The sequence below is a fragment of the Anoplolepis gracilipes genome, chromosome 13 (assembly GCF_047496725.1).
Source record: "Anoplolepis gracilipes chromosome 13, ASM4749672v1, whole genome shotgun sequence".
NCBI lineage: Eukaryota > Metazoa > Arthropoda > Insecta > Hymenoptera > Formicidae > Anoplolepis > Anoplolepis gracilipes.
This window is the reverse complement of record NC_132982.1, coordinates 10,300,001-10,324,912: the sequence shown is the minus strand read 5'-3', so window position 1 is coordinate 10,324,912 and position 24,912 is coordinate 10,300,001. Positions and strand designations below refer to the sequence as shown.

The following is a 24,912-nucleotide window of genomic DNA, read 5'->3' as shown; positions in this document are numbered from 1 at the left end:
CCATTGTACTCCCTTTCAGGATTCAGTATATTCTGTTTATACATGCGCGCAAGCACATTTATCTCGTTATCGTATAAAACGTTTCAAGAGGCGGTATCGTGTTTTCAAAAAAATAATATTTAAATGTTGAATAAAATATAAATTTTTGTTATGATTAGATTTACGATAGAAAAGTAAGATATTCAAGTAAGATATTCAACCAGTAAGAGAGAAAGATAAACAGAGAGATAAAAAGAGATAAACAGAAGAAGAAGAAGAAGAAAGAGAGAAAGAGAGAGAGAGAGAGAGAGAGAGAGAGAGAACGGCATTACGTAAGATAAAACACGCAAAAAAATGTAAGCAAATTGTACGATTAAACTGTTCGAACAACGCATTGATGATAATTGTTGATAGCCTCTGGGTCACAATTTGTCACAACGGTAAACCTATCGAAAATTCGACCCTCTTTGATCGATCATCGTTTTTTTTTCTTCCATATTTTTGTTTGTCACGCTTATAGCTAATTCTTATAATTTTTGCAGCATCCGGTTTGCGGCAAGTTCGTCGAACCGTGTCGGAGCAGTGACCGTCTCTCATCGACGTCATCTCTAATTTAGTTAACGATTGACCCTGGCAAAACATACGTGTATCGGCAATCTATAAATAGTAATATTGCTTTTCGCGTCATAATCCGAGACTTTTTTTGAATATTTTTGTAAACACGTCGGGTGAGAACTGATGCTCTTGGCATATTTTGGTTCTTTCTCGTTTTTCACTCTATTTTTATTTCATCAGTTAGATGAGAAACTTGAAGTAAAATCAAATAATATGCATTTATTTAATCGCGCCTCGTAAATCATGTGTCGACAATTTTACTTTTCATTAGAATTAATGTAATGTATTTATGTATGTATGTATGTATTTATTATTCATACATACGCTCGAATATACTCATTTCAAGTATATTATTTTTTAATTTTATATATATATATATATATATATATATATATATATATATATATATTTGTATGTGTGTGTGTGTGTATGTGTGTGTGTATTTATATATAAAATATATACCGTTTATATAAAGTCAATAATATAAACATGTTTTTAAATATAATTTTATATGTAATTAATTATTTATTTTAGTAGAAATATCATGTATTAACGATAAATGTAAATTGTAAAAACTATTGATTTATATTTTTGTGTATTTTACCAATCCATCGTGTTTCCATCAATATTTTGCCTCTACTTTTTATTCGATACGAAAATTTCATTTTTCGTCGTCGTCGGATGAAAAAAATGCAAATTTTTCAAGTAGATCAATTTCGCAATCTCTTTCATTCATCAACCCTAATCGATTATGCGAACCCAGCTTCTTGATAATTCATTGATCCTTTTTATTATCTTTATGATCAGATTCATTACCATTGATATAAATAGCGGAACCTGTTCCGTAGGCTGAAATCTGCAGGGAAAACCGTATCGGCGCCGCGGCGCAGCGCGAAAAAATGTACGCGCAGAATGCATGAAAGATGCATCTGGCGCGATCAAGGCCGAGGAACAGAAAAATCGCGACGGTCTACATAACTCGATCCTGAATCCCGGCAATGCCGGCTTTACTTTCCGTCGATACGCCGATACGCCGATACGTCGATACGCCTTGCGTATATATCTTTGCTTTACTTTCCGTTTTTCAGACGAGAACGGCATACCGCGACAGTCTCCAGTCCTAACGATGCGTTCAACTCGTTTCATCTTTCGATGTCGCCGCGCATGAAGCAACGAAACCAGCTTTTGTAATTAATTGTATCCATAGAAAGAATGAAAGAAAGAAAGATAGCTAGAAAGAGAAAGAGAGAGAGAGAGAGAGAGAGAGAAAAAGAGAACAAATAATTATATATATATATATACACTGAAAAAAAAAATAACAGCAGACAAAATGTCTGAAACTCAGATTTTCCTGCAGACACATTGTTCGAATTTTTAGACAAAATTTTCAAAAGACTATCTGAATTTTCAGACATTGTTTGAAGACAAATTTCAGAACATTGACTCTGACGATTAAGACAGATCGCCTGAAATGACTTTTAGACATCCGAATCTAAAAATTTAAACCACAAAGTGTCTAAATTTTTAAGCAATTTCTTATAGTACATGAGAGATAAAAATATTACTGCTAATAATTCCCACAAGAATATTGTTTGTTACACACACAATTTCTAATTCGTTCTCACGGGGATATTTTTGTTGCAACAAAATAATTTTAGTAATAAAGTATTAACTGTACCAAATAAATGTAGTGAGATAGACTAAAATTAAAAGAATTTGATTTATAATACATTTGAGTTTATTTCGTTGAAAAAAGATAACCGACGAAAATTGCAAAATGCGATTATAACCGCATATTATACTTTTTCTCCGTTTTATGAAACATTTATCTCAACTATAACTTTATGCAACGACAACTAACAAAAAATCTCAAGTCATGTATTTTTTTTTTTTTTTAATAAAACAACGTAAATTCCTGAACAATATCGCTCTTTAATGTAATGTGTAACGATCACGGTTTGTGCGCCCCTTCCACACCTGCACGCGGCCACTATTCCTTCTTGCATGCACATACGCACGGTGGTGCTTCACGCACACTGGCAAGCCAATTGGAGAACCAAGTCTTTATAAGTAGGAGCCATCCGCGTCCTCAGGACTTACTCCCTCTTGGGAACGTGCCACGATCGGCGACCGATTTTCAGAATAGTTGCTGAAAAGTTACACAACGCCGGCCGCTCTTACGTTCCACGTGTATATATATATATATATATATATATATATATATATATATATACGCGTGTTTCCGTGGACCACGAGAATCCAAGGGTTTCAGGAAACAAAACAGACCGCGGGATGACGGGCGCGGACGATTAAAAGACTACGAAATTTATGCCGAATGCATCAGAACGTAAGTCCATATATTCTTTTTTTTATGTACGTGCAAATATGAATAAAACTTCAGATTTTCGTTCATTTTTAGTTCCGCCTCTTTAATAACGAAAATTGTGTTAAAGATCGCGCATAGAGACGTAATTTTTCGTTATTGAAAATTTCAAATTGTAGAAATTCAAGATCAACTTTTCAGTGAAAAGTGATTAAATTATTGCATGTGTGCATGCGAAAACTGCTACGATATTATTGGACAAATGTCTATCGAGGAAAATGTTCCCGAGACAAAATAAAAATTTTGTTTTAGACAAACTTTTCATACTTATTTCTCTAAAGAAGCAAATTGACGACTCTTTCATAAAAGTCCTAAAGAGAGAGAAAAAAAAAAGTGATTATTATATAAATTTCGACATTGGAGGCGTTACTGACCAAAGATTTAAACAACCCCATAACGATTTCGATTCATAGGTTCGATTTAAAGATCCTGCTTCGATTTCTTATTTTCTTCGTCAAGATTTTTATCGAGAGCATTTGCGCGATAATTGCGTCGTTAAATGTTTTTAATATATTTATTTTTAATATATACACTTTACGACATTTTACGATGATACGCTTTAATTAATTTTATTTTGGGGAATATAAAACGCGTTGTTCTTAATTGTATCTTTTAACTTAATTTACTTTTTAAATAAAATCGTAATATTTGGATATATGATCTAAAGAAGTAAAGAATTAATTTTCATCTTGTTTAATCGTGGCAACATAGATTTCATATTGCTTCAAAGTATAATTAGATAACTAGTCACATTTAATATTATATATATATATATATATATATATATATATATATATATTTTATTTATTTATTTATTATATGGGGAATATATAAAACGCGTTGTTCTTAATTGTATCTTTTAACTTAATTTACTTTTTAAATAAAATCGTAATATTTGGATATATGATTTAAAGATGTAAAGAATTAATTTTCATCTTGTTTAATCGTGGCAATATAGATTACATATTGCTTCAGAGTATAATTAGATAACTAGTCACATTTAATATTATGTATATATATATATATATATATATTTTTTTTTTATTTATTTATTTATTTTAAACAGACTGATTAGTCTATAACAATCGTTCGCCATTTTGCGATAATAAAATACTCTCATTGTCAGAGAGTAAACATATAATAATCATCTAAACAAATCTTTGTGTCGAAAGCTAATGAATTAGTTAATAAAATAAAGAAAATGTGTTATTCCGATACTTTAAAGTGTGAATATGTAATCATTACATATCATTACATATCATGACACATTAGTCATCATATAACTGTTTCACCCGGTCACCAGCAAAGTATACTTGCAATACAATACTTGTAACATGTTCACAATGTAAACGACCGTCGCCGAAATATCCTTCGGCCGATTATGAATTCGCGTCACGGTCCAAACCGCTGTATTTGGATCGACATTCCGCGATTCGCATGCTCGGCTCGAGTCGGTCGATCGATCCGTCGTTCGATCTTGGCATTGAAACTGATCGGCCAAGAAATAGCAGCCCCGTTTGCGAGTACGTAATGCATTATGTACGCCCATGCAGTATCTTGTAATCTGTAGATGGTAAGAGAGCCCTAACTGAGGCACCAGTCCCGAAATTAATTTTTGGTCTGATGTGCCATAAAGAAACGCTTCACGTGCATCACGTCATGTCGAACGATCAAATTTATGCAGATTTAATCTTGACGCAATTTTATAATGACGTAACCGTTACTTGACAATTGCTCCGTAAAATGTATATCGAGACCAAAAATTACGCGACAAATTTAACACGGATGTTTATGATAAAATATCAAGTAATAATCAATAAATAATAGTAGCATAGGATACGTTTTTTTTTTCTATAAAATAATGATTATTAAATTAGTAGAAAAAATTAGTAAGAAATTTTAATATAGAATTTACAAGCAGCAAAAGTGTATACATGTGCAGATTATATAAATATGCAGCTTTTTCACCGATCGATGCAACTTTTGCAACCAATTTTTAAAGTGCAAAATTCACACGCGTGTAAAAGTGAACAATTAATTATCACACAATATTTGTGCGACATAAAAATGGCTTTCGAATTATATAAGCTTTTAATAATAATAATAAATGATCCAATATCGAGAAGAAATAAATTAAAGAATAAAAAATGAAAATAGTCTTTATAAAAGAAAAAATGCAATTATAAGAAAAATGAACAATTTTCGTCGCATACCTGTGATACAAGAAATATTTCCATTATTAATATTTTTAGCAAGTTTTATGTCGATGAGAGAGACTTAAATGAGAGAGCTTTAAACAGCCAACGCATTCCAAGGTAAACAGTTGCCGAGTACAGAAAAATTCGAAATTAACTTACGACAACTATAATAACATGTGTAAGATATACATTTTACTATATTTTTTATACAGAGAAAAATATTTGGCAAATTTCTACTGTATGTATTGACATCATGCGGATTAAGTGTAATTACATGTATTTGTATATTTAGAAATAAAATTAAAAAAATTACAAGGTAAAAAGATGCGTGTGCGTAACGACGTATGTGTGAAACTAGACACGCGTTTAAATTTAAAACGTATAATATTTATATATAATAATCTGTATAAATTTTATTTATAAAATATTAGAAACTGTTATATTGTACCTTATATCAATACAACTCAATATTTATTGCGCCAAATAAGGTCTTCGCTACAAACACGTTAATTCTCATTGATTCACACCACCGCTAACAATTATACTCTATTTACGTCAATGCTAATTGACATCTATGGCTTTCTCATTTTCTCAGAAATATTCGTAGCGCATATATCTACATTCCACAAAGAGGGCCTTGAACCCTGTGTGTGCAGCTTATGTCAATGATGGATTACGGGATATCTATGTTATTATGGTAGTAAATGAAAGGGAGAATGAGAAAAGACGTACAAGTAAAGAGGAGAAAACGAAGGGGAGAAAAAATACTCGCGCGCGATGCAATTTACAGGTATCCCTTTAATTGCGATGCAGCACTATACGAGAAGCTAAAACAATGCTATTAGACACAAAGAAATCTATGATATCATTGTGTGTGACAAATGTTATTATACATTTTTATAACGCGATGCATCATTACGATGATGCTGTTTTTATCTGTCCGTCTAGCGAAAAATTTATACCGTACTTTATACGAGTATACATCTACGATAAACAACGTAATAAAACATTTCGTTTTAAAAAAATGCTAAAAAATTCCTTGGCTAAAACCAGTGCATTATTCTCGTATTTTACACGTATATTTGATAGAGAGATAAAGATTTACATCTTCTTAAAACGGCATGTTCAATAAGAAATATAGATTTGACATTTTTATAAAAATTATCCTTTATAATCATAATAATTGAATTTTATAAAAAAGATAATTAAATTTTAAAAAATTGATTATTCCCGAGTAAATTTATTAATCTGCACATGTATTTCTGTCAAGTTGTACAATTTTTAAAAGTGTAATATTTCATGGTAATAATTAATAAAATGTACGCAATAATAATTCAAACTATTTATTTCTTATTTTCTAAAAGTAAAAATTTCGTCTTATTTTCTTCAAACAAGATTTCATCAAACAACACAAGATTGTATTATGCTGAATAATGAAACAGAGACGCGCGCGTTCTGTTTCAGTGACTTATATACTTTTGAGAAAAATTTACCGCAACAATACGTTATTCTCTGTAAAAATACATATATAGTTGAATCAAGAATTGGAAATCAAAATCCGATAATTGAATCCAATTATAAATTGTTTATATAAATGTATTTGATGACGAGATATTTGAAGTACATTTTGCGAATAAGAGACAATTTTGCAGTATTTAATCATCCAATGGTATTAGTCCAAGCCAATACTTTTTGTTTATTTTATCGTTAGTAATTATGCAAGTTTGTGCGCATATTGTGTACAGGACTTTTCATCATTTCCACGCCACTGCGTGCATTAGCAGGGAGAGCAAAGCTGATATTGGCGGGAGAAGAAACGACCTTGCTACTTTAGACGGCAAGGTTGCACTTGGTATTATGCCGTACTTGGGCTGTATACATACCATCGTAACCACTCAGGTTCACTGTACCGAGTCGCATCGTTTGAAGTCTGAAATGTTACCCCCTTTTCTTCATCGGGATGTTTTTTATTTATTTTTCTTTTTATTGACGTTATAATAAGCGTCTATATTGAGGATTAAACAAATTTTCACGTGTGTGTGTGTGTGTGTGTGTGTTTTTCAAGTGTTATATTCTAAACGGAAAAAATACACCCAAGCATGTAAACACACACACACTAGTCTTAGCCTTCGCTATCCATAAAAAAATGTAGAGTGATTCAAATAAATCCTCGACCGCGCAAAAGACATAAAAACTCAAGAATCGAGAAGTAGAAACTTCTCTCTTATCTGCTAATTTTCTACTATTATACCGTTATCAACAATATTTGGCAACAAGGTTAAATATTCCAATAATATTCCAATAAATTCTAATTTCTTGAAACATGTTTCATGCGATTAACAAACATCACCGTGTTGTTGAGGTGATCTAATGATCACTTGTAATTCGAAGCCACTAGTTTCGAGTTTACAGTTATCTGCACAACCAAACATTACTTAAGAAATATTTCTGAATAATCTAAATTCTGAATAATTTGCACGTAATCGTGCAAATATCTACATTTTTTAATTTAAAGGTGTAGCTTTTTGAATTTAATTAGAATTAAATTCAACTTTACACTTCATTAAAGACCCAAGATTTACATTCATGTATTTTAATAGTTTCATTTGTATACGTAAAATATACGTAAAATATATAATTTATAAATACAAGTTAAATCTATTCTACACTTAGAATCTGTAATCTGTATAAATACACGAGCTTCGTCGTTTTTTATTATATCATTTCACAGTCATATTACTTACATATGATATATAAGAATCTATTGTTATCACGTTCCACACAATTTAAATCAAACTAATATTTTGATAATCTATCCAATGCATGTGTGTGTGTGTGTGTGTGCGTGTTGATTATGCGAGACTCAGTTAAATTAGAAGGCCAATTATTTCCAGTTTATTTAACATGATGAAAAACGATTATGTATGACGTCGTTGCGATATAACGCATGCACAAAGATTAAATAAATATTTTGAAGTATATATACATAAATGTATACGTGTAATAAACGCATGTGAAATCGTAAAAAATTCGATATGTAATGCTCTCCTATAACGTTCTCCCCCGGTTATGTGACGCGTTGGAAAAAGAGAGGCTGAAGAGAAGCCGGTTAATTTAGCGATGTCGATTTTTGCTAGTCGAGATATCCATCGGCGGAGGGTGAGTTAATTACACGACAAACCGCGAGATACGGTGGGCATGTTGTCCTTGGAATGCGTTCGAGGCTGCTGTGAGTTTGCTTTATTCCCCGAAGTAGTAGCAGCAGCAGGTGGTAGAGCTGCCTGAATCGATTTATAAATAAGTCATGTTACCTCCTTAACAACCCGTCATTACTTGCGGCCCATCTTCGAATCGTCTAGCATTTATATCCACAGTTTAGGGTATCCGTTTACACTTGATAATAAATGCCGGATGACTCTTCATTACGCTTTATACGCACCGTGTAACTAAATGCTTGGCGATATTTCATAACGCTACGTGAAATCTTGTGTAACATAAATCCTTCGCACACGTAAGGGAGGTAAATTCTAAGGGGTTAACGCGAATGAAATAATAATAGAAATAACCTATGATATTGTGTTAAAAAGTGTACTATTACATTAATATTGAAAACACACATTATTTTTCGTTGAAAAAACATAAGCAATCTTTACACACACATATACAGAAAGAGAGAGAGAGAGAGAGAGACAGCAGGTAAAATTATTTTTATTATTTGTTCAATTTCTTTAAAATGTATTGTTGTATTGAAGGTATTTATTTGTTCCATTTATTTAAAATGTACTTCTTTAAAATATAATTGTTTTTTTTTTTTAACCTCTGCTAGCAAATGTTGCATAAAAACAAGTTTCTATTGAGAAATTTTGTTTCCAATATTATTAATTTTGCATTTACCAATATTACGACGTTTACTATGCAAAAGGAAATGTCTTACTACCCTTTTGCATAATTGCATAAATGCGCCTCATCGAAAACAACTATCATGTGAAACATTTCTGATTAGTATTCGGAACACGATTCAAGAAGCCTACAAAATCGCGCCATAAAATGTTTTATTCAACGCAGGAAATAGCTTTAACTAAAACGTATTGTTTTACAAAATGGGTTATCCGTAGGAATTTGATATAATTACATACAATACAATATCAGTTATATTATACTATATATTGAAAGCTTATTAAAATTCGAATGATACCAAAATTTACAAACAGGGTGTCTATTCAAATCTTGTAAAAAAATTTCCTAAAAATTCCCTGCTTTTCCAGATATTTTTGTTTAAAATTTCAAATAAAAGAAGAAGAAGAAAAGAGAGAGAGAGAGAGAGAGAGAGAGAGAAAGAGAAAGAGAAAGAGAGAGAGAGAGAGAGAGAGAAAGAGTTCTATATATAAAAATTATTAGAATATTTAGTAAACAAGTTACAAAATAGATCGCCCAAAACGCCAAACATATAAATATCGAGATGAGACATATTGGTCGTGTTTCGATAGTTCTATCAATTTTAATGAAATTTCATGTTAGTCTATAATTACTTTTAATTTTCAAAGAGGGTTCTATGCATAAAAATTATTACAATATATACATATTAAACAAATTAGATTAGGAGACACCAAACAGACAAATAATGCTACAGATAGCTTAAAAGATAAATTGTTATGCAATAACATGTTCTGATGTAAGCTTTAATGTGCTTTTTTGTTATCGAATAAATTGGATAATTAAGCAGAAGTCAATAATCGTTCCTCCAAATCGGTCAATAATCTACATACGTACATACCTAAAATTATTCGTTGATAATTTTATATACACAAGCACATTATATATATATATATATATTTATATATAACGTGTAGGTGTTTATGTGTGTGTGTGTGTGTGCATGTATGTATACATTGGATTTAAATATTATTTTTGCTCTGAAAAATGACAAGAGCAAATAAAACGTATGCATAATTTCATACGTAAATTATCTGTAATAATTTTAAAAATTAATAAACAGATTAAATTAAAAAACAGATATTGTTTCATGCGTATGATGACACGGTATATGACAATAAAAAATAATCAAATTGCTGCAAAAGATGACAAGAACTGATAGAAGAATTTTCCGACTATTAATACCAATTGAAAGAAAATTTATAATTTTTATAAGGATATGCTAAACAGACCATATGATGAATAACTAGGCGACTTCAAAAGTTTATCGGTCCTTTTTATATTGAAAATTCTCATTACAAGAAAAGAACACTATTTACTCATTTCAGAAAATAATTATTAATCACGTTAATGTCGGAATGGTGGTTATTAAGTATCATGTTTTTAGTTACAGATAAAATTGAAAGTAAAAGATGTGGAAAGCTTCAGTGATATTGAACGTTTTAGCGGCGCTGACTGTAACAAGACTGACAGAAGCTGGTGAGAATTACTTAATTCAGTTTTACCTCAAAATTAAATTATTGTGTGCGTGTGTGTGTGTGTGTGTGTGTGTGAGAGAGAGAGAGAAAGAGAGAGAAAGAGAGAGAGAGAGAGAGAGAGAGAGAGAGAGAGAGAGAGAGAGAGAGAGAGAGAGAGAGAGAGAGAGAGAGAGAGAGAGAGAGAAGTTTATATTCTATATACATATACTATATTGAGAAAAAAAGGCGATATATTTAATTAAAATTTTATATATAATGTAATATAAGCTTGAGAAATAAATACTTTTTAGTTGATGAAATTTCAAGTTAATATATGCGTATAATTTGTTTCGTTTTTCGATAAAATGTTGAAATTTATATTCAATAAAAACTAAAAACTGATTGTCTATCGAATCAACAATTTTATCTATCTTTTTTATCTGTCTTTTAATCTTAATAATATTTATCTAACTTGTTGAAATATTTTGTCAAAGTATTTTTATTTTTAATTAGTTTTCGATGCAAATGATTAAAAGAATCTTATTGGAATCATTTAGCACGAAAATGAATTGTCTACTTTCATGATTTAATACACATATATAATATTATAGTTCTGCCGCTTTATATTGTGTATGAAATGCATGTCTCAGACGAGCATTCTTAAAATTTCCACTTTATCTTGCTCCATTTTATTACTATTGTTATTATTGTTTATTGTCAAATTAATTTTATTTGAAATACATAAAAGGACGTAAAAAAATAATAAACAATATAATAACAATATAATTTTCTGTTCACTTTAGGAACAATATTATTAAAACAATTTTATATTATTATACAATATCAAAATAACATTAAGAATATTGTATTACTATGTGTATTACATTGCAGATTATTACAAGTATAATCGAAATCAGTACAAACAGAGTGCTACCCGCTTCAAGTGTACAGAGGAAGGTTACCATGCCGATCCGTACGACTGCAGAGTTTATTACAGATGCGTGGATTGGGGCAACAACAGTCCATTGACGCTCTTTAAATTCGAATGCGGAGTAGGCACCGTATTCTCAAAAAATCAAGGAGACATTTGTACGCATCCAGGAGATAGTGGTCGGCTTGAATGCGCCGGATCCGAGAATGAACTTGATTCGAATCTACATGATTCTTCAGAGATTCCTTCTCCCATATGGACAACAACAATGAAAACAACCACGCGGCCGCAGCAAACCACGACACAATTTACAGTGACTACGCGACAACCTACAATTACCCAAGCTGCTACGACAACCAGAGAACCGGAAACAGCGCAATCATCGCTAACAAGTCGACCAACCACAGACCAACCAGAAAATAATTGTAGAAACAAACTTGAATGTACACAAGAAGATTTTCTAGCCGATACTTGCGACTGCAGAAAATTCTATAGATGCGTAGACGAAGGTTACGGAAAGTTTAAAAAGTATGAGTTTACATGCGGTCTAGGAACTGTTTGGGACCCAGAGATTCAAGGGTGCAATCATGCTTGGGCTGTTACGAAAGGAAGCTGCAGGCAAAACTTGGAAAGTGAAGACAATACCAATAACGATGGACAATGGCACGGAGATGTGGGAGATAATGACGGACAATGGAATGGTAATACTGGCAGTGCGGACCAGTCTGGTCAATCAGGACAAGCTGGAGATCCTAATAATCAACTAGAACAACCAGACCAACCTGAAAATCCAGATGGTCAACCAGGTTCTTCAGGTATGCCAGATTCGTCAGGCTACCCAGGAATACCGAGCACTCCGAGTAGTTCAGGTCTTCCCGGCTATCCAGGAATGCCAGATTCTCCAGGCACTTCCGGTTCTCCTGGGACACCAGGAGCTCCGGGCTTTCCGAGCAATCCAGATTTTCCGGGATATCCCGAAACATCGAATTCTCCAGACTTGCCAGAGTCTCCTGAAACTTCAGAATTGCCAGAAACACCAAGCACTCCGAATAAGCCAGATTCTCCAAACGCGCCTTGTTCTCCTGGAACCTCGGAAACTTCAGGCTCACCGAGCCATCAACCATCGACAGGTACGTAACTCGAAATATTATTAATACAATACAGTTAAACTTAAGTAACATGTAAATGTAAAAAAAAAAAAAAAATATATATATATATATATATATATATAATATAAAATCTTGTTGTAGATGATTGTACGAAAGAAGGTTTCTTCGCTCATCCAAATGATTGTCGCAAGTTTTATCGATGTGTCAATAATGGCAACTCCTTTACAAAATACGAATTTCAATGCGGTGTTGGAACTGTGTGGGATTCGTCTATTGAAAGCTGCAATCATGTTTACGCCGTACCGCATTGCAGCCATACAGGCGATATAATTACAAATCAACCTGATACATCGCTAAACGAAGTGGATAGCACCGATAGATTAGACACGAGTGAATTACCACCGGTGCAATCTCCAGAAAGTTCCACTGTTCCATCAATATCTTCAAAACCGGAGATATCGTCTTCCACTCAGGAGGCCGAAAGCACGAATAAACCTATTATACCGTCTCAAACTACATCAGTTTCTTATCTACCACCCGCGACTCAAATGACCACTTCTATATCCTATTTACCACCCTCAAGTACTGCAACTACAGAGGCAACGTCCGGATCTACGCCCGAATCTGTTTCATATTTGCCACCCAGTACATCTACAGATACAGGACCTACAACAAGTACTTCATCAAGCTCTATATCGTCCGCAATCTCTTCGTCTCAAACTGGAAAACATGAATGTAATGAAGAAGGTTTCTTTCCGAATCCTAATAATTGCAAAAAATTCTATCGCTGTGTACAAGGCCAATCCGGATATCAAAAATACGAGTTTGAATGTGGTCCAGGCACAGCGTGGGATCAATCCGTGCAAACATGTAATTATATTGAGCAAGTATCCTCGTGTTCGATCGAAAATAACGAGATCGATCAAGGTTCTACAACTACTGCATCTAGTCAAATCACTGCGACTACCTCGTCGTCCGTAATTCCAACTTCTACTACAGTTGCCAGTATTCCAGAAACGTCTACCGAACCATCTATGCCGGAAGAAAATAAAACAGAAGTCTCGTCAACGACAATTACTAGCGCCGGCGAAAAACCTGTTTCAGAAGAACCAGAAGAAATTCAAAAGCCTGAAAGTTCCAGCACGGAAAATTCATCCGAATCCTCGTCCGAACAATCTAGTTCCGAATCAAGCGAGGGATCATCTTCGTCTACCGAGTCACATGTACCAGATTGCACGACTCAAAAGCTAAACAACACGATAGTATGCAACAACGAAGGTTTCTATCCGCATCCGGTTCAATGTGATAAGTTCTATCGTTGCGTCGATAATGGCAATGGTTTCAACGTGTATCATTTTGATTGTGCACCAGGCACCATATTTGATCCCAGCATCAGCGTATGCAATTACCCTGAATCTGTTTATCCTGCAAGAGATTGTGCGACTGCAAGTACTACTACTTCGAGCAACGTGGAACAAACAACCGAGTCTGAAACGTCAGAACAATCCGTATCAACTACTACTACTACTACTACTGCATCTACTACAACGATGTCTACGGAAACTACTACTTTAGAAGAAAGTACCGAAAGCACGACAGAGTCCACAGAATCAACCGAGTCTGAAAAGCCTACGACCGAATCTCAAGGAACCACAGAAACGGAATCCCAGGAACAATCAACGACTGAATCGCAGGAGCAATCAACGACAGAATCATCCACTACGGAAGCTGAAGAGCAATCGACGACCGAATCGCAGGAGCAATCAACGACAGAATCATCCACTACGGAAGCTGAAGAGCAATCGACGACCGAATCGCAGGAGCAATCAACGACAGAATCTCAAGAACAGTCTACAACGGAGTCTCAGGAACAATCGACGACTGAATCATCGGAGCAGACAACAGCAGCGGAACCAGCTGCTGCAGCACCTTGCACTATAGGCAATTTGACCGATAATCAAATCACTTTAGTTTGTCCTACCGGCTTCCGAAGACATCCAAAATATTGCAATTTATTCTATCAATGTACTTCCGAGGAAAATATGGAGATTAAGATTCTCGTATTGGGTTGTCCTGAAAATACTATATTCGATGAGAAAAAGATTCAATGTCTACCTGAAGATGAAAGCAGTGACCCGTGCACAGGCGCCAAAGCAAGCGTCAGATTATATAGAAGGGTGGAAAATAATGCTTTATCTCCCGTAAGTAATTCTAATCAAATAATTACACTTGTAATGAAAATAATTACAATATGCTTTCTTTTTCATATTAGGTAAAGGTATCGTCAAATCAACTTTGTCCGGAAGAAGGACATTTTCCTTATCGACAAGGCTGCAGTAATAATTTTTACAAGTGTAAACGCGACATCCGGAACAATTTGCAAGGCTACTTCTACAAATGTCCCGAGAACTTTGTTTACTGGTCGATTTCCAGAAGATGCGAACACGTGATGCGTCTGCCAATGTGTTCGCATTTGACATATAGAAACAAAACCGATTGGAATGATCGATGGCAAATACCAACCGAAGACTTTAATCTCTCCACCACAATGTTACGTTTCTTATGAGTTCGAGATAATCTCTTTTCTAGACTTTTATTATATACGAAAGAGATTTCGCCATAAATGTCTATAGACAATATAAATCCTCAGGTTAATAATGAAGAATGGTTCTTAATAAAAATCTTATAAATAATTGAGTAAGAATCAGCAAAATTATATTAGTACAAATAAATTATTAAAAATAATAAGTGCTAGAACATCCCAAGATATTTAAATGGGTGTAACTTTCAATTTCAATGTCTTTTATTTCTATTATTTTTCTCTATTTCACAAGAAATATTCTAAAATCTTTGTAAAACAAAAAACTTTTCTCAAATTTGGTTTGTTTTAATACAAAGAATTATCTTTGCTAGTGCAATATACATATATATATATATATATATATATATATATATATATAATATCACCTTAATTTATAATACTTTATAAAATATTTAATAACATGACTACGAAAGATCTTGATTAGAAATTAATGAGAGATCTGCCTTCTCAGTCTTATTTTGGAAATTAATAATAATTAAACTGCCATTACGCATTCTTAATTAGTTTAGAAGATTATGAAAAAATGAATATATTGATATAACAATTATCAATGGATAGGCATCGATTTTGCAGCAAATCTCGGCTAAAAGAATATATTTTTATTAGAATTGGAGTTTATTTATTTTTATTTTATTATTTAATATTTTATGTTATATTTTATAGATCATAAGCTTAAATTATCACCACATTAGTCAAAACAAAAATGTACATGTATAAGAGACTCTATATATATAGAGTGTGCATTTATAAAAAAAGTAAATAATCTCTAGTTTTCATAAAATTATAGTGCTCAATATTTCTTCTTGTGCAATTAATTATACACGATACTGGGGATAGTTGCAATATTCGTACGCAATATTCTATAATAACTGTATATGCATATAATAATGAAGTATTTTTTTTTACATTTAAGTTGCCGAATTTCATGTTTTGTGTATAATACGTGTGCATGAAAAAGAATACATTATTAGCAAAATCTAAAATCTTGCTAAATAGTAAACTTTTTGATAGTAATCCTGCTAAATAGTAATAAACTTTTAAGATATTCTATATATATATTTACCTTGTATTAAAAATGCATAAAGTGCGTATAATACACGTATATATATTTTGTACAAATTTTTACACACGTTCCTCGTGAAAACCCGATGCTTTTTCACGAGTATTTTAATAATGCGTATTTATCACGATTAGAATAAATTTATAATATATGATTAGCATACTTGTCCATCTTTAATTGTACAACTAATCGTGTGTTTATATATATTCGATCTTTGTATGTAAAATTCGTATTAATAAAAAATGAGAAAGAACCCGAGATATATAATGTATATCTTATATTTCTCTTATCATTAAATGCAAAATACTTTTAATTTGCAACTTAAAATTTTAAGTCTATCATCTAATCTTTTTCTCTTGCATATCTTTGCTTGTATATACTGTCAATTAATAAAATGAAGGAATAATTTTCATTTATTCACATAGACTGTTATATACTTTAAAATAAAATAAAAATTTGTCACTCACCGATGCGGCCAATACACAATGGAATTGATTGAAAATATGTTGAAATTACATTGATCTGTAAAAATACAAATGCAAAAGTCAAATTATAGCAACGTCTAAAATATATACTTTATAATATTAACTTTGTTAATATCAAGTTTTATTATACGCTTTCGAATTTGAAATTTAGATTTGTCTTTTTAACAGATACTTAATGAAATAATTAAATATACAGAAAGAGAATGAATCAAATAATATAAATAGAAAATAAATGCGCACACGTGCGATTAATAAAACAAAATAACAACATAAATAATAATAAATATTATTCACCTGAAAGCTGCTTCTTCTTCATCACTCAATGCCTTTTCGGATCTCCTCTAGCACACTGCATTTATATATATGCTGCACTCACTCGTGAAAATACAGTAATTATGCGGGCAATTTTCACAAACTTGAAATATATAAATAAATATACTAATACTAATATACGTATACTAATTTCGTCTTTATATATATAACCTATCTACATGTACTCTTTATAACAGCGTGATTACGCGATGAATAATGAGAGAACAATACGAACGGAAGAATATACGTCACTTTACGAGTATCCAACTAAATTATAAAATGTATAATTTATGAAATTATAATACGAGATATCACTGTACTCTTACTTTTTACGTTTCTTTCTCACAAAGTCGCAAGCCAAGGCGCGTGCCAAGATTTCAAGTTTCAAGTTTTACGACGAGAATGATATTGGTTAATATCGATAATTTTCAACAAGCGATTAATCGATCATCGCACAGTCGTTTCGTGTCTATTTTGTGAGTGCGCTCGAAAATCTTACCCATAAAATAGAGTATAATTCGCTAACCAATCAGGACGAAGAAATCTTTGCTCCTGTTTGTTTCTGATTGGTCAATTAAACCGCCATCTTTAACAAAGTATTTTTGAACGCGACCCTACTCCTACCTCTGTGTTTGTGACTCAGATCTCGCAACATCCATGAATCCACGGCCCGACAAAGGGGCAAGGGGGAAGGGGGGAAAGTGACTAAAACTGACTAAACGGCAGAGTGAACAATTGTCAAAATCACCCTGCAACCATTGCAACTCGAAATCCGAAAGCCGATTGTAATTATTGCGTGATATATACACGATAAAGTTTGAAGAAAGAACAGAAACGTGAGTTTCGTTGAGATAACACAAAATGTTTCGTAGTTCGACAAATTTTGACAAATTGCTGGGTGAGTTTCTTGAGAATTTAAAATACGTCCAAAATGTCGGAGTTCTTCTCTAATTGTAAGATGTTATTAATCGCTTACAGATAAGGCGACGAGCCATCTGCAGTTAGAACCGGATTGGCCTACAATCATACAAATTTGCGATCTTATACGTCAAAGCGATGTTCAGTAAGCATAATTTCTGTAAAAGGAATACATTTGTTGCCAATAATTAGAATGTAGTATTGAACAATAACACATATATTGTCAATTGTATTCCGCATTGTTTGAAGAGAGAGAAAAAAAGGAAGAATCTTTGTATCGGACACATTATTTTTGTTTTGTCGTGTTATATTTGTTTCTAATTTTACATTTTATTTTACGTTTTTAGGCCAAAAGCTGCACTCGCTGCTATAAGAAAGAAAATGATAAATAGTAATCCACATGTAGCGCTGTACGCCTTACTGGTAAGATATAATTTAATATCATAGTATAAGGAAGAATAATATTGTATTTATTATTTTCATATTTATATATATTAATGTCTCAATCATACGCACAGGTATTGGAATCTTGTGTCAAAAATTGTGGAACACTAATTCATGATGAGATAGCTACCAAACAATATATGGAACAACTGAAAGAATTAGTCAAGACTTCTCCGCATGAAAATGTTAGAATGAAAACTTTAGAGTTAATACAAGCTTGGGCCCATGCATTTCGTCACAGTCCCAAGTATAGAACAGTCCAGGTAAAAGATAATAGCTTGCTAAAACTTCAATTGTCAATATATAATTTTTTGTGTGCCTATTCTTTTAATATCTTCTTATAATTTTAGGATACTGTAAATATAATGAAAGCTGAAGGACATCAATTTCCTGCTTTAAAAGAAAGCGACGCGATGTTTAGAGCAGATACTGCACCTGCATGGGCGGATGGCGAAGTATGTCACCGGTGTCGCGTGGCTTTTAGCATGGTTCAACGAAAACATCACTGCAGAGCATGTGGTCAAGTCTTTTGTAGTCAATGCTCGAGCAAAGTTTCTACTCTGCCAAAATTCGGGATTGAGAAAGAAGTACGAGTTTGCGAGGCTTGTTACGAACAAGTTAACAAGTTAGTGAATTTGAATCTTTTTCATCTGTATCTTATATCATGTAGAGATATTTTTCAAACTATATAGGTTTTTTTTTTTATTCCAGACCGTCTGCAATACAAACCAAAGATACGAATCTTCCACCAGAATATATCAACAGCTCTTTGTCTCAGCAACAACAAGTATGTATATTTGTATTTATTGCATGGTATTGTATGATGAATACAGCTTTTTATGGGCATATATAGTATATATATTGAGAATATATAATATAGCAAAAAAACTAATAACATTAAGAAAAAGGAAAAATACAAACGCAGGGTATAAAAGTGGAAAAAAAAGGTTTTTTAAAAATTTAAAAATAATTATAATAAGTCTCTTACCTGCTCCCAAACTATTGTAATTTCCAGTGCATGTCCATTTACTTTTAAAAATTTTTGTCACATGTATAAATTCAATTTATATATATTGCTAAAGATGGTCCGAAGATGGACCAAAATGTGCAGTTAAATATGTTTTTTGTTTTTTAAGAAAACCTGAATTTTTATTGGCTTATATTATCTTTCTCCTGATGTTATTAGATTTATTTATTTACGAGCTTTATAAATTATTATTATAAAAATACAAAAATTAATTACATTCAGTTTTTAAGTAATTTTCCATTAAATTATACGTCATCCTTTTTAAATAGCACCATCTCTCTCTATTACATTATACATTTAACTTCAAGATTATTCATTTATATAATCAAATTATTAGTCAAACATGGCTTCCTCAGTGCGACAGGTATTCTGATTCTTTGTTTAAAATAGTTATTTATATGATTAAAAATAATATATGACTTTTGATAAATGTATATTATAAAACTGTAAATTGTATTATGATTTATATCCATAATATATAATTATTTATTTTATTATTATTATATATAATAATCATATCATATTTATTACATCATTATATAAGTATTGAATTTAAAAAGGAAAAGAAACTTTTCTCGAAATTTCAATTTGATTTCTGAAATAATTTTTTGCAATAATATAAGATATTAATATATAATAAATTTTCTACTCTTTTACACACACACATATATATATGCATACTCTTATTATATACATATATATGCAGTAATTTATATTTTTAGATTCCAGCTAGAAAAACGGAAGAAGAATTGCGGGAAGAAGAAGAATTGAATCTAGCAATAGCTTTGAGTCAAAGTGAAGCTGAGCAAAAGGAAAAAGAGAAGAAACGTGCTACAAGTGCTCTAAAATCCAATCCTACGCCTATATCTAGAACAACATATTCACCACCACCGTCACCTGTTAGTCTTTAATAATTTTGATTGAAGGCATCTTTTATCGTGTAAAATCATTATCAAGAATCTACATTTTATTATGAATTAAATCGCTAAACGATAATATTATTTTATATTATTCTTTTTAAATTATGGTTTTTCTGCGCGCGCGAGATTCAAATTTTAATATACAATTTAATATATACATAGTATTCATTCAATTTTACAAAAATTATATATAAATGTTTAATCATTTTTTTTTCTTTTCTTTTTAATGAACAGGGTCCTAGTCCATCACGGATACAAGATGACGACGAAATTGAACCAGAACTCGCTAAATATCTGAATCGCAAGTATTGGGAACAAAGACAAACTGTAAGCGAAGAGCATGGATCAAGAGTAGATGTGACTAGTCCGTCTGCGCCAAACATAAGCAGTCCGATGCCTCAAAGAGTCGTACTTGTAAAGCAGGAAAATGGCGAGATTGATACTCAAATGGAAGAATTTGTAAGTGGTCTACGATCTCAGGTCGAAATTTTCGTAAACAGAATGAAAAGTAATTCCTCGAGGGGAAGATCGATCGCTAATGATAGCTCGGTTCAAACTTTATTCATGAATATAACAGCTATGCATTCCAGGTATGTATAAAATTTTAATTATTTTTATTTTTTGATATTTTGTCAAGTGTACATTTATGTGTACATATATATGCATATGTGTGTGTTACATAAAACAACAAAAATATACAAAATACATATTTTTTTTCTCCTCTTTTTTTTTTTTTTTTTTTTTTTTTTTGTAGATTACTAAGATACATCCAAGAGCAGGACGATAGTAGAGTGTATTACGAAGGTTTGCAAGATAAATTAACTCAGATGAAGGATGCTAGAGCTGCTTTAGATGCACTTAGAGAAGAGCATAAGGAAAAGTTACGAAGGAGAGCAGAGGAAGCTGAAAGGCAACGACAACTGCTAATGGCGCAAAAGTTGGCAATCATGCGAAAAAAGAAGCAAGAATACTTGCAGTATCAACGCCAGTTAGCTTTACGAAAGATTCAAGAACAAGAGAGGGAAATGCAAATGCGTCAAGAGCAACAGAAACAGCAATATATAATGGGTAATTTAGGTGCAGTTTTTAATTTTATTTAAAATTGTTAGACATTTTTGTGCCTCTACTTTTTGTTTCATTGAGATTATATCTATTATGTTTTTACAGGAGGTTATCAAGCAGTTTCAGATTTTATGGGACCTTCTCAAGGATCACCTGTTCGTCATGTCCATTATCCGACTCCTGGAGCTAATTATAATCCTATGTCACCCACAAATCAAGGAGTTTATATGTATGGACAACCATCCATGAGTCAATATCCTATACAGGGTTATAACATGCCGCCGATGAATACGCTGCCAGTGCATATGATAACATCGCTTCCTAATCCGGAACAACAGTCATCAGACCCATCCATTCAAGGACAGGAGAACATAAGTTGCGTGTCTATACCAGGTCCAGGAATAGTAAGTTTATAAAATTTTTACAAGCACCTCTGTCGATCTTTCTATGGATGAATCCACAAGTATTTGGTAATAATTGTTTTTCCAGATGCCTTCTCAAATGACGCCGTCTATTCAACAGCTTCAGACACCGAGCAACCATCAGATAGGACCTCAACAAAACCCTCCAGTACATATGCCGCCAGGACAACCTTCAGCGGGTAGACCGCCTCAACAAGGTGTCTCGTCTCAAATATCACAGCAAGCAGCTCCTTCGACTCAAATCGGATTACCTCCGATACCTCAGAGTCATATGGGCCCTTCATCGGGTCCAGTAGCTCCAGGAAGTCTTGTACCTACCGGAACTGTGGTCGGTCTGCCTCCGCAAATAGGATCGCAACCGTCTACATTGCCTAGTAATCAAGGATCCTCAATACCAGCGCATATCGTTTCCAACGCTGTCATTTCTCAACCTGCGAGTGTTATCCAAATACCTGCTGGAACTGGCAGTGGACCTGCAACTAGTCAGGTTTTACCCGGTCTTCAAGCGTCTAACGTGCCGATACAAGGAATGACTCAAATTCCAGCAGCACAGTCAATGTCCTTTCAAGCTGCTCCTCCAATTCCACCTGCAGCTAATGAAGCTTTGCAAGATGTCGAAGATTCAAAGCCTAAAACAGCAGAATTGATTTCTTTTGATTGAATATTATGTGTAAGGCATTTAAGGTAATAAAAAGGATCGTTTTACTCTTCTTTCTTAAATTAAAGCATTGACATTGTAAAGTTAAGATACAATTGCTTATTTTACTTAATGAAATTTCAACTCTGATAATAAAATCATACTTTTATGCAGCTGTTGATTATTGATACATGTATATGTATAATATATTAAACTATATCTAAAAAAAAAAAAAAAAGGAATAAAATATGAATTTATTCGATGGATATCACGATATGTGGAAATCTGTTGCAGCTAACAAATTAATTTTATACATATTATAATTTTGTTTTATTTTATTATAATTTTATATACATTTTTGTTACCTGTACAAGTTTAGATATCGAGATAAAACTGTTCTTAAATCTAAAAAAAGAAAAATTGCTTCTAAAATTGGAAATGTCATAATCAATTGACGACGAAAGTTTTCTTTATCTTGATTAGACATTTATCTTGACCTCGATACAATTTATAAATGCTTTCTTATGAAATTAAGATACATTCAAAAATTCTAGCGTAAAGTAGCATTTAATTAACCAATCAAGACGAAAAATGTTTATTCTTGTAGTAATGCTTTAATTCTCTAGGAATTGGTAACGCCTCACCATCAGGCGATATTGTTAAGTTGGATCTACATTGGTCGTAATCGTAGTATCGTAAGTTGTACGAAAGAACCAATCAGATTTGATTATTCTCTTCACGTTCAACTGTGATTGGTTAATTTCTTATTAGTTTACGACCAATGTAAATCTAGCTTTAGGGGGATTAAGACATTAGACTCTTCTTATTCTGATTGGTCAATTAAACAAGGATTTTTATATGCACTCTTGCCAAACAACGCTATTCGCAGTGCTTTCAGCCAATTACGAGCGATTTTATATAGCCTCAACCAATCGCGCAGTTTGAATAAGAAAGTTCTTATTTTCGCACAGAAGTACATTGGTATAAAGTCACTAGATTATAAAGTACCACAATCCATAAAGCCCGTATCAGACTACGCATTAAAAAGATTGAAGATTGAAATTTGACCAATCAAGACAAAGCAATTTTAGTTTCTTTTGTTCTGATTAGTCAAATTCTAATCTTTAATCTTTAATCTTCAATTTTCAATTCGTAGTTTGATACGGGCTTTACAAATTTATTAAAAACTTTATTACTACAAGAATTCATTTTTCATTAAAAAGACAAAGCAATGATATAAAACAAGCAGCAAGTTATAGCAGTAGAAATATTGCAATGAAAGTGTCTGTAACAAATACAAAGGATAAATAAAATACTTATTTACATAATTTATGGTTTTATTTTCTCTCATTCTTACCAAAAAAGAGTGGGTTATAATACATTTGTACAATTGAAATGGCCGCGTAACGTGGAGTCAAAATGGCGACTATTTTCTCTCTAATTACGGTATGCGCATATACTTAATAATCTAGTGACTTTACATTGGTGCATATAAAGTCACTAGATTACCATACGTCTGGTGCTATCTATAGGTACAAATCTTCTATGGTCTTGTATTGTTCGTGCACAGTGCACGATACAGCGAGTACATGGTACCCAGCGCGCCCAGTGGCCCAGCGTACATTCGCGTTTGACGTTCGTGCTGAGAACAGTTGCAGCCGAGAACTCCGTTTCTAATCGACCAAAACCTTTCTCGTAAAAGGCGTTGCTCATTAATTAGCAGGCATAATCAGGTAAGAATCGCGTCACTTCGAAAACGACTGTGATGAATAGTCAAATGTGCGTGCATGATTCGCAACAATAGCCTATGCGAGCGCGAAAATATCTATCTCAAATACGTATGCGTGAGCGTGAGTGAGAAGTCTTTATCGTTTCCCACTTCTCTCAAGCACCTTGGAAAAGTGCATCCATACTTGTCGCCATTTTGTTTATTGTGTGTGTTCACTTTTGGAGGGAAATTGTTGAATCTATATATCTATATATATATATATATATATATATATATATATATATATATATATATATGTGTGTGTGTGTGTATGTATGTATGTATGTATGTATGTCGTGACGATTGTTTCGTTGCGATTAACATAATTGAATACGTGTTTGATGGATATTCTCGAAATATCATTCTCGCGTTCTGGAAAAATCGTTTGGCCGACACTTTCGAAAGAAGACTCTTCGGGTTTTTCCTTTCTTCCCGCCCGCCCTTCCTTTCGCGTCCGCGTGATATTGGTGGCCTTCCGCTTGGAAAGGAAATTTAAATATAAGTATTTACAGTCATGGCTCGTACCAAGCAAACGGCTCGTAAATCGACGGGTGGTAAGGCACCCAGGAAGCAGCTCGCCACCAAAGCGGCGCGTAAAAGCGCACCATCCACTGGAGGTGTCAAGAAACCACATCGCTACAGGTAGGTTT

General features: G+C 32.8%; 3 protein-coding genes across 5 annotated transcripts in view; all 3 read left to right on the top strand.

Annotated features, from left to right (window-relative positions):
- Positions 1 to 2,890: 2,890 nt before the first annotated feature.
- Positions 2,891 to 15,248, top strand: LOC140672454 (uncharacterized). Its single transcript, XM_072904632.1, has 5 exons — positions 2,891 to 2,941; positions 10,496 to 10,587; positions 11,457 to 12,626; positions 12,747 to 14,806; positions 14,878 to 15,248. Exons 2-5 carry the CDS (start codon positions 10,521 to 10,523, stop codon positions 15,169 to 15,171), a joined length of 3,591 nt encoding a protein of 1,196 aa, XP_072760733.1. The 5' UTR covers positions 2,891 to 2,941; positions 10,496 to 10,520; the 3' UTR covers positions 15,172 to 15,248.
- Positions 15,249 to 17,759: 2,511 nt separating this feature from the next.
- Positions 17,760 to 22,564, top strand: Hrs (Hepatocyte growth factor regulated tyrosine kinase substrate). Of its 2 annotated transcripts, none has more exons than XM_072904760.1 (11): positions 17,760 to 17,962; positions 18,043 to 18,127; positions 18,330 to 18,405; positions 18,501 to 18,689; positions 18,777 to 19,051; positions 19,138 to 19,213; positions 20,176 to 20,352; positions 20,608 to 20,963; positions 21,128 to 21,450; positions 21,541 to 21,839; positions 21,925 to 22,564. In XM_072904760.1, the coding sequence occupies exons 1-11, from the start codon at positions 17,926 to 17,928 to the stop codon at positions 22,516 to 22,518; spliced, it is 2,487 nt and encodes an 828-aa protein (XP_072760861.1). In that variant the 5' UTR covers positions 17,760 to 17,925; the 3' UTR covers positions 22,519 to 22,564. The 2 variants fall into 2 exon arrangements, with proteins under 2 accessions (XP_072760861.1, XP_072760862.1); XM_072904761.1 differs by having other exon boundaries at positions 17,761 to 17,962; positions 21,128 to 21,441.
- Positions 22,565 to 24,047: 1,483 nt separating this feature from the next.
- Positions 24,048 to 24,912, top strand: part of LOC140672534 (histone H3.3A) — a 2,596-nt gene continuing 1,731 nt past the window's right edge. Inside the window, exons 1-2 of one of the 2 annotated variants that reach the window (XM_072904762.1) lie at positions 24,048 to 24,227; positions 24,775 to 24,904. In XM_072904762.1, coding sequence (XP_072760863.1) covers positions 24,777 to 24,904 — 128 coding nt within the window. In that variant the 5' untranslated portion in view covers positions 24,048 to 24,227; positions 24,775 to 24,776. Of the gene's footprint in view, positions 24,228 to 24,774; positions 24,905 to 24,912 lie in introns of those variants that run through there. The other variant, XM_072904763.1, reaches the window with a different exon arrangement.